This window comes from Macrosteles quadrilineatus, unplaced genomic scaffold (assembly GCF_028750875.1).
Source record: "Macrosteles quadrilineatus isolate MER2022 unplaced genomic scaffold, UCM_ALF_1.0 Scaffold_7__1_contigs__length_78375512, whole genome shotgun sequence".
NCBI lineage: Eukaryota > Metazoa > Arthropoda > Insecta > Hemiptera > Cicadellidae > Macrosteles > Macrosteles quadrilineatus.
In genome coordinates, this window is record NW_026542600.1 from 56,219,944 (window position 1) to 56,230,180 (window position 10,237).

Here is a 10,237-nt window from a genome sequence, read left to right on the forward strand (position 1 = left end):
TACCGATTGACTATCAACTCTGTCTTACCAGGTACTGAGTATCACATTCATGTTAAGTTCAGTGGTGCTTGTTATTTGTCTCAGATAGATCTTAAGGATGATAATCAATTGATTTTGACTGAGGAATGTCAACACTTGACCACTATTAATACACATATGGGTTTAATGTCATATACAAGGTTATGTTATGGTATCAAAAGCGCACCCGCTGAATTTCAAAGAGTAGGTAATTGACAACTTGAAATGTTCAATGGAGGGTGTTGGTTCCATTTTAATGATATTTATGTTACAGGTAAAGATTTAACTGAGCACAATTCTAGATTGAAAAATGTGTTACTTCAAAGTTGCGGTCTAAAAGTTAAAGCTGAGAAATGTTCTTTTGCCAAAGAATCCATTGTATATCTAGGACTTCGTATTGACTGTTATGGGCTTCACCCAACTGACAAACATGTAGGCCTAAGTAGTGATGTGGGCCGGGTAAATACCCAGTGGGTGGGTAAATATAAATTGGGTATTTACCCCAGGCCTGGGTAAATACCCCAAAACTGGGTATTTATAATTTTTATTAAAGTTAGAGAAGATTGAGATGTTTTTTTTTTTGCAATTATTACCCTGTAAGGATAGTAAAATGATGATAAAATGTGTTAAACAAAATTTCATATGGTCACTACTAGCATTTTAATTCAGGAGTGTTGTGCACGACGTCCAAGTGCCAGACGTCCAATAATATTTTTCCAGTGCCACGACGTCCAAAACATAATTTTTGAGTTGTTGCACGACGTCCAAGTGTCACGACGTCCAAAAGTACAGTAACTGCCAAAAATATAGTCTTTCTACAAGCTTTGGACGTCGTGGCACTTGGACGTCGTGAAACAGCGCACTATAAAATTGTAAAGACGTATCATTTGCACCACGTCCAAAGCCTCTGCCAGTTGCACGACGTCCAAGTGCCACGACGTCCAATCAATATTTGACTGTTGCACGACTTCCAAGTGCCACGACGTCCAAAGTGCCTGCACACTGTGAACACTGTTTGCCGACCTCAGTGCATACAGTTCGCATTGCAATTATTGAAGGCAACTAGTCCTAGTCAACTGTTTGAAAGTTGTCAACCGCTTCGTCTTCGATTAATGTTTAAATTATTCAATATTCAATGGTTCTAATTGAACTAATTATTGCATTAGCTTAAATTTTTTATATGTAAAATAAATACTATGTCACCGTAAAATGTAATGATGCATTATTTCTGTTGTTATGATTGCATAATTGATTTCTACAAAATAGAGCTATGTCATAGAAACGAAATAAATAAATGACTACCTACACTATTCACTATATTGTATGATTAATACAATAAATTAATCACTAGCCCAAAAGTAAATATGGTTGGTTTAATGTGAGTAGTGGTAGAATTCTAAGTACTGCAGTAGAATAGAATTGTCATACTATATCAATTGGTAGCAAATTTACTCGTAAGATAAAATGTATGCACAGTTTTATAACAGCTGTAAGACTTCCCATTTAAGTACCGGTATCATTGAAATTGTATAACTTCCATTGAACAGAAATGAGATAAGTAGATATTGATACACAGATATATGAATTTTCATACACTTATAATATGACGAATTCAAAAAAGTTTTATCCGTCAAATGTGCTAAATATTATGTAAACTATCAACTTTTTAAGCTATAATGATGTTACTACAATGGTTAAAAATGTTTCCTGTGAAACAGTGGGAATAATTCGTTTTAAAAGAAATCATTCATCATGGATATAGGAAATAATTAAGATTCTATAATCATTGCCCTATCAACCTAGGCCCTTTTCCTGAGTGTTATGAGGTTTATGTTTTGATTTATTTTTGTGTAAACCGTAATATAATCCCCCTGCCACAGCAAATCTGTAGACTGAATTTCCATTTGCCTGATTATATAATTTCACTAAAATATGTTAGAAAATTACCCTTTTTCCATATTTATTTATATTTTCCTATTTTTCCTATTTGTCGGTATGGAACTATTGTGATAGCTTTTTGTTTACAGTGCAAACCATGGATGTATGGATGGATGGATGGATGTTTGTGACAAGCAAACGCGAAAAATACTAAACCGACAAGGTTGAAATTTGGTATGATGATAGATGACATCCCCGATTAACATATTCTTACCTCAAAAATTCTTTCAGTCTCCGCCCCGGTGGCTCTGGCTCTGGACTTTCTCTAGTTAACCTTATGAAAATTCATATTTAAAAAAATTAAAGAATTTTGTCAGCCGTTTCAACTGTACAAGTTGGTTCTATGATATTAAACAGCATTAAAAAGTTATAAGGCTTGCCAAACAGGGTGCAGCACTATTATGTTGTTTGTTTGCATTAATGACCACAGCTAATTTGAACCAACTAGCAAAAAAAAGTTGTGGTACACAATGAGAACTTTACTTTTTCCATGGTCTAGGTGCAAGAACATCAGGACTATGGTAGATGTGTGCTACACAATAGGATACCGTATAAATTAAGAGACCAGTTTTTTTTTTTTTTTTTTTTTTTTTTTAAATCGTGTCCTCTTCCATAACTGCAATAAGCATTTATACTTATATGTCAACCCCGTACGAAGGACGGGTACTCTGCTAGTAACACAATAATACAAATACAGTATACTAATACAATAATACTGTAGGTTTCCGTAGTCTGTGGCCATAGGTTCATCTGAACTGTCAATCAATTCTGAGAAATTCACAGTTGTAAACTCTTACTAGTCTTTTTCTAAGTTCACGTCGCACTCGCAATTAGTTCGCATGTTTTATGTAGGAAAACAGGTATGCCCTAAGTCATAGCATTTGTAGGTTAAGTATAATAATAACAAACATGCTTATCGTAGGTTTGTAGGCATACTTGTTCAAGAATATGCCGTGGTAGGTTTTATTTATAAATTTTATGTTTTAATTCTTGTCTAATGACGATATTGATTTGTATTAGTGCGAAAATGTTAATTTATTTGTCAAGGGCACGAGCGGCCCTCTAGTCTATGTATGTTACATGAAGCACAACATGAAAAAGAATAAATTAAAGGAAGGTAAAAAACGGATCAGTTGCTGAAGGTCTAAATCTCGGAAGGTCTAATCAGACCTTCGACACACATTTTGCAGTTTGTACTTGATGCTGAGGATCCCATGAATCCTGTACAAAATAAAAAAAATGTTTCATTCAAACTACAATTTTATTATTTTATTACTTTTCCGAGAACCAGCCTTTATCAGGACTTCCGCTCCCACGCTAGTTGGCAACGTCAACTGTGCTATATGAAAACAATAAATCTTGAGTAAATATACTGTAATGTTGAATTTTGAGGTTGTGGTGTTCCTTCGTAAACACATTCAATTATGATCTAGGAATATGTAAATTTATTGTTATACGTTAACATTATTGATATTCGATTCGCTACAGTACTATTAAACCTATAACATTTTCAATTCATGTGCGTTGTATTTTAGAGTTGGGGAAACAAAAGAACCCTGTGTGCAACTTATTTATATGATACTAGCTGTGTGCCCGTTCTACGCACGGGGATCTTAAAGTAGTCAGTTGAAACCTTCTTATATTAAGAAAAGCAGTTGGTTTGCATATTTTCAGATATGCTGGCAAAACTATTATATATAAACCTTCGCAAATACAGTATCTGACAGTTTCAAGCCAAAACAAATCTATGAGGCATAGCCCTAAGGCCTATAGTTGAAAGTTACTTCCCACAATGGTTAAAGGCATTTAAAGTACTACCTCAACCTTACCATTTAACACTTTATTCGGGTTGACATTTTCATTATCAAGGTGCTCTTGTCCTTTTCGTGACACTGAGAAATAAGGACATAAATGCGTTACCAACAGACATACACACAAAAATACAGAACTTAATTAGGGAATTTGCTACGTTTTAAGCATAACAAAGTACATATAAAATTAGAATTTGAAATCTTTGTCAATGTCATCAAATTTTATCATAACAATTTATATTTGCTTGGACCGAAGATGACCCGAAATGCTGCCGACGGCTTACTTTATAAAATGAAGTACTATAGACAATTTAGATTGGTAATGGTAATTTACCTATAATAAAAATTACCAAAATAGGCCACGAACTATTGATACATAAACAACGTAAATCGTAAACAATTCATGATGGTTTGCTAAACAAATGTTTTACTTAAATGAGTTATCATTTTCTTAGCATAAACTAACATTTTGGAATCCAGACAGAAAAAGCAAAACTTATACAGTTAAGGCATCAATTAAATTGAATAAGGCTGTAATACCACTGTATAAATAAGGTGCAACACCAACGATACGGTAACTAATTTGTAAATTACAGTGATGTGTTGGTACGTAAAAATGATTCTTGCTGCTACCAACGGTTCTAAGGAAAAAAACCAGTACCAAAAACCAACGTTTACAGTTAAGAATTACGTCTGACAAATTAAATTCGTTAATCAAGTCCCAAGGTTATTGATTTCTTGGTTTTGGATTTTCTCGTGAAAAGTTATCGGCAATCAAAATTATTTCCCATTAATTGCTTTATTCGTAAACAACTTTTAATGTAAACTTATTCAGTTTGAAAAAAAAACAACCTTATAAAAACAACTGTTTGTTATTTAATAGATTACGCAGGCCTATTCTCTAAACAATGATTGGTATATCTTTTAACATTAGAATGAAATGTGACAAAAATCATGCAATGCTGGGTTTTTGGACGTTTGTAATTTTATTTCTTAAGTAGGGAGGCCGTGTATTCTAGGGAAAAGTACCGGTAACAAGGATTGTCGTCGAAAAGGTTGTTATGAATAATTGGGTAGGCGTAAGTACCCAAGAGATGGGCTATGGGCCTACTGGCTGTATGGTCCAGCGATTGCATCATACGGTGAGTAGGAACAGAAAGTGACACATTGGAAAAGCGAGTTTAGCATCATCCATAAACCGTAAACCTCTGTTACAATCACCCACTGCAGTTGTGATTTTTTACCTTACACAACCACCATCGAAGCGCCGTCAATGAGTTAGTAAGGTATTGGCGACGATCATTAATAAATTCAAGTTTCCCAGCCCTATACAACACTGATTCAAGGTTATCAAACTCAAGAACAATTTTATACACAAAGAATCTCTGGTTCCTAACCTGGATGATGTTATTAAATTTCATTTACGGTTTCACTATATTATTCCACTTGCGATTAATTAAATCTGTTATGTAAGACAACGATTTTAATCTCACTTGGATAAATGGGCTTTGCCTTCAAAACGTGATCGGAAATGGTTGTGGTATTTGTAAACATATCAGTGACAGCGAGAAAAAATAATCTTGATCCGAACAGCTGTTCGTTATTTCATAGATCATTATGTGATAAAAATTAGACGAAAACTTGACAAAAATCGCACAAAACTGCATTTTTTAAAGTCCGTAATATTATTTACTAAGTAGTGAGGCCATATTTTAATGGCTAAAGACACTATCGCCAATCCAGTGAATACATTAAAATGACTTGGATCTTGATAGGTACTCTCGTTTTCCTGGAGAAGATTGCGTAAAATGTCATCTTGAGTGTTACAGAAAGACAGGAAGACAGACAGACAGAAATTAGATGAGACTTGTTTCGGCTTCTTTAATGTATAAAACGTAAAAATAACCTACAAATGAATGATTCTGAGCAATGTACAGACAAAACACCAATTTTATTTATATAGATTCTCATTGGTTGCAATTTAATAAGTGGTGTAGCAAAACACAAACACAAAATTTATTGAAATGAAATTAAGTCAATGTTAAGTGAATACTATTAACAAACATATTTGCTACATAAAGACATTTAATTGAAGCCTAAAAAACAGTTCGAAAAAGGCATTCTATTCTTTATACTAGTAAAAATTAAAATGAGGGTATAAAAAATAGTTTTCAAAGATCATGTTGATCAATGTACATTCATCTAGTCTTGAAAAAATAAGTATTTAAAAGCTTACTCCAAACATAATGAAGTTGATCGGTTGTTAAGAAAATGTCATCATTTTTCAAACCATGTAAACCTTATAGTTTTCCAACTGTTGCCTTGTTTATTTTTTTCTTTTTATGTTTTTTTTACTTTATGATGTTTCAATTAATGGTTCAAATATTCATAGTATATATATTTCTGAACAAGAACATATACCCATTGTATATATAACTAATAAACGTTCCATAAGCATTTTACACGAGAGAACACTATTCGGCAAGTAGCCGGTCATCGTAACCGGTCATCATAAAGGAGCTTGGACGTCGTGCAACAGCGCTGAGCTATATTGGACGTCGTGCAACAGTCAAATATTTATTGGACGTCGTGGCACTTGGACGTCGTGCAACTGGCAGCGACTTTGGACGTCGTGCAACACTCCCGCAAATGTAACTTTTTTACAATTCTATAGTGCGCTGTTTCACGACGTCCAAGTGTCACGACGTCCAAATCTTGTAGAAAGACTATATTTTTGGCAGTTACTGTACTTTTGGACGTCGTGGCACTGAATAAATATTATTGGACGTCGTGGCACTTGGACGTCGTGCAATGCATCCTTTAATTCTGGGTATAATTGCCATAAATACCCAGGTCTGAGCATAAAGCATAATCGGCATAAATACCCTGGTCGCATGGTTGCACTGGTCCTGACTACTTATGATTTTTTAATTTTTATGATAGATACATGAATTTATTTTATTGAAAGTGAAGAAAAATAATTAGTAAAGTAATAATTATTATTATTTAGAAAGACAGGAAAACTTAACCTAGTAGTGGCCTATGTGTAAACAACTTAAGAAAATAATTTAAATTCAATCTGTAGGATGGCAGGATTTAATAATATTTTTGTTCTAGCCTAAATCTTTTGTTGGTATCAATGGCATCAAAATAAAAATAAAACTAATTTCACAAACTTGTGATACATAACATTTGAATCTATAGCACAATAAATCTGTAAAAATTATATTAAGTTAGACCAATAAACAGGAGATAATTTTTTTTAGTAGGTTTATCCAAATATATTATTGTTTCCAACTAAGCGGTTACACAGAAAAGTTTAATTACTTTTAATATTCTGGCATTCTGCCTATGTCAATCAGGCCTTAGGTCTGTCTAGCCTTCCAAGGCATTTATACAATAAAAATTTTAACTATCATAATTTAATAACAGTAGAAGTAGGTTTAGGTTCACTATTTCTCTGATTAGGTGTTGTCTTGATTTCATTTCATAGGGAGTGTTTAGTTTCTAGCATTCTCAATCCCAGGTAGCATCACAGGCCTGTTTTATTACTGCACACCTTTAGTTTTTAATATACTATTTTTTAGTAAGTTAAATTTAACTTATGTTACTCGATTTAAGACACGAAACCCCCTGCTAAATACTACAACTATAAATACAACAACTAGACATTCCATCCCCATGTTAAAGTTGTAGCCAGGCTTTTTAATAAAATTTGTCTTAGTTGATGTGAGCCACCTACAGATTGCGCTGATCTAAATTACTGATTTCTGCCGATTACATGATGGTTTTTACCAAGTCAAACTGATGGAATGACTTATTATGAGCTATAGCAACTGTTGTGACCCAGCAACTATGTCAGTACCGTAACGAAAAATAAGGTACAAAATAGAGTTTTAGACACTAGCGCAATCTGTGACTGGCTCACACAACTACATTATTTTTTAGTAAAAAATTGGCGACAGCTGATCCATATAGATGGGATGTCTTCTTCTGTATCCAATAGTCAATGGTTATACCTTGTTTTCAAGAAAGCTCATAAGAGGTTCCAGTTCAGATATCAGAAAAGCACCACATTTAATGAACGGGACTCGCCCTGCAACCAAAGTTGACAGTTATAATACAAAATGATTGTATAAAATTACATAAAACCTATGAAGATTAACACTACATAATCTTATTTGGATCTCTGGATCGATGAATGACGGTGTGCAGTTAGTGTAACTTACATTACGGTATTTAAATATGACCTTTACTGGATGAAAACTTAATACCTACCTATTAGATTCTCTTGGCTGGATCATAGAATTACATAAGTTACCTGAGGGTGACATTTCTTCAGCATTTCGTCTCTGAACAACTTCATATTGCAGATTGCACATCCTAAGAAATGCTTGGACTGCCAATGAGCTTGCATTATCCGGCAGTAAAATCTGTTCTGTTTCAAAAGGCTGGAATAGCTTGACATCGTCTGGCCATGGTTCATTCGCTATAAAAAAATAATGAAATAATCATAGATAATATGATTTAAAATTCATATTGATAGGTAAAATTCATTTGGTAGACCCAACATAAAACCCACTTCAGTGTACCTCCTATAGATCATACTGGATCACAACAGATTTTGATATCTACATTCTACTGTTGGATTTATATTGATAGTCAATGTAGTGAGAATCAAGTTTTCAAACTCATATCAGCCCTAAGGCCCCTCTTGGGGAGCAAGCTGGCGCAGTGGTTAGAGCGCGGGACTTCAGTCCCTGAGGTCCCGGGTTCGATCCCCGCCAAGTCACCAATGGATTTTATCTAATGTGAAAAACAATCCCAGGCTCGTGCCTAGCGTCCTAGGACAAAAAAAAAAACAAAAAAAGGCCCTCTTAAGTCAAGTATTATCCTGGGCGTGGTTAACATATGCATCAAGTGTGACTGATTCAATGGAAAAAAGATTTGAGGTTGTTAAGCGTCCTCGTTAGTACGGTAATGTTGTGATGAGATCAGATGATTGAGCAGTGTTCAATTCCATGGGTCTGTTAAGAAACCATTAATAACATAGCCTAAGTCTAAGTTAATTATTAATAGAGGTTGGTAGACATGATCTACCTTAAAAGAAGCAATCTGTTATAGTGAGTTTTAAAATTAAGTTTTAAGTGGTAAAATACTAATGGATTTAACTTGGTATGTGTTAATATTATCTTTGGACTATTAAGTATCAATTTGGACGATATAAATCTGTGCCGTAAGTTGCTTTTATTATTTCCTAAAGCTTTGATAACCTTGTAACTGAGACTGATAAGACATTGCGGCAGCGTGTTTGTTACGACTGCGCAATCATTGCCGCGCAGCCGTGTTCAGGATTACCAGTTACAGGCAATTCTACCCAGCCGCCGCTCCCTGCCACTGCCGTCGTCGAGCCGCCGACACCGTATTTACGGAGTGCCTACACTTTCAGAGACGCAACCAACACGTCACTCAGACGGAGCAGGGTGGTCCCAGGTATTGCAGGCGCTACTACTTCATTGGTAAACCGTGCGCACGCTTTCCCAATCTGACTACATTAGCCTACAATTCTCTATGGAAGGACCGGGCGATTTAATGCTTGGTTGTACAAATTTTTGTACTGAAACGGAAAGTTTAATTTCTGAATTTTGTCTCCAATTAAGTAAGCTTGTTGCTAATAGTGAATTGAATTGTTTTGATCACCTTATTAATGTGGCAGCAAAAGTTGTTTTGGAATTTAATGTTCTATGTGGTGAGCATCTAGATACCAATCAGAGATTAAAAGATGCCGAGTCCAAAATAAAAGAGTTGGAAGGCTTCCTGGATGAGTCTAAGCGAAATTTTCGATTGAAATTAAATGAATCTTTGGTTGTAAATGATAGTTTGATAAGTGAAAAACAAACTCTGGAAAGTAGGATAGATGACTTGAATGACAGCCTAAGAAAGGTTTCAAGTAAAAGTATAAAAGATAGAGACTTGCAATCTAAGTTTGATATACTTGTCGAAGATTATGATAGGCTACAATGCGCAAATAGTAAATGCATTGTAGAAAACAGTCGATTAAAGAAATTGCTTGACAAAAAATCATTAGAAGCAAGCGAATTAGCAACAAAACTTTGCGATGTGTCTGAAACTCTCAACAACCTGAAAGCTAACATTGATGACAAAACTAAGTGGTTATCGGACGATCTATTGTCATCATATTTTAATTTGTTTAACTCTGAAATTTCTATCCACCGTAAAGATGTAATGTTTGTGGGAGCAGCAGTTACACACATTCTAAAGCTAGAAAATAAGGTACAAGTCGAAGCGGTGCTATCTGAATTAGATTTTAAAAACAAGCGACTTGTTTTCTTCTGTTTAAACAACTCTCTGGATGATGGAGGTGGAACCCACTGGAGTCTGTTAGTGTTAGATACAGCCTCAAACACTGCTGTGCACTACGACTCAGCCCAAGGCATGAACAGACGCCA

The 10,237-nt window shown here is 34.7% G+C and overlaps 1 protein-coding gene across 1 annotated transcript in view; it reads right to left on the bottom strand.

Moving 5' to 3' along the window:
* The window catches only part of LOC128998607 (metaxin-2-like), a 29,383-nt gene extending 21,110 nt beyond the window's left edge, over nucleotides 1-8,273 (bottom strand). Inside the window, exons 1-2 of the mRNA XM_054424821.1 lie at nucleotides 8,089-8,273; nucleotides 7,787-7,863 (exon numbers count right to left, since the gene is read on the bottom strand). Of these exons, the coding sequence (XP_054280796.1) occupies nucleotides 7,787-7,863; nucleotides 8,089-8,149 (138 nt within the window). The 5' untranslated portion in view covers nucleotides 8,150-8,273. The remainder of the gene's footprint in view (nucleotides 1-7,786; nucleotides 7,864-8,088) is intronic.
* Between the last annotated feature and the right edge of the window lie 1,964 nt (nucleotides 8,274-10,237).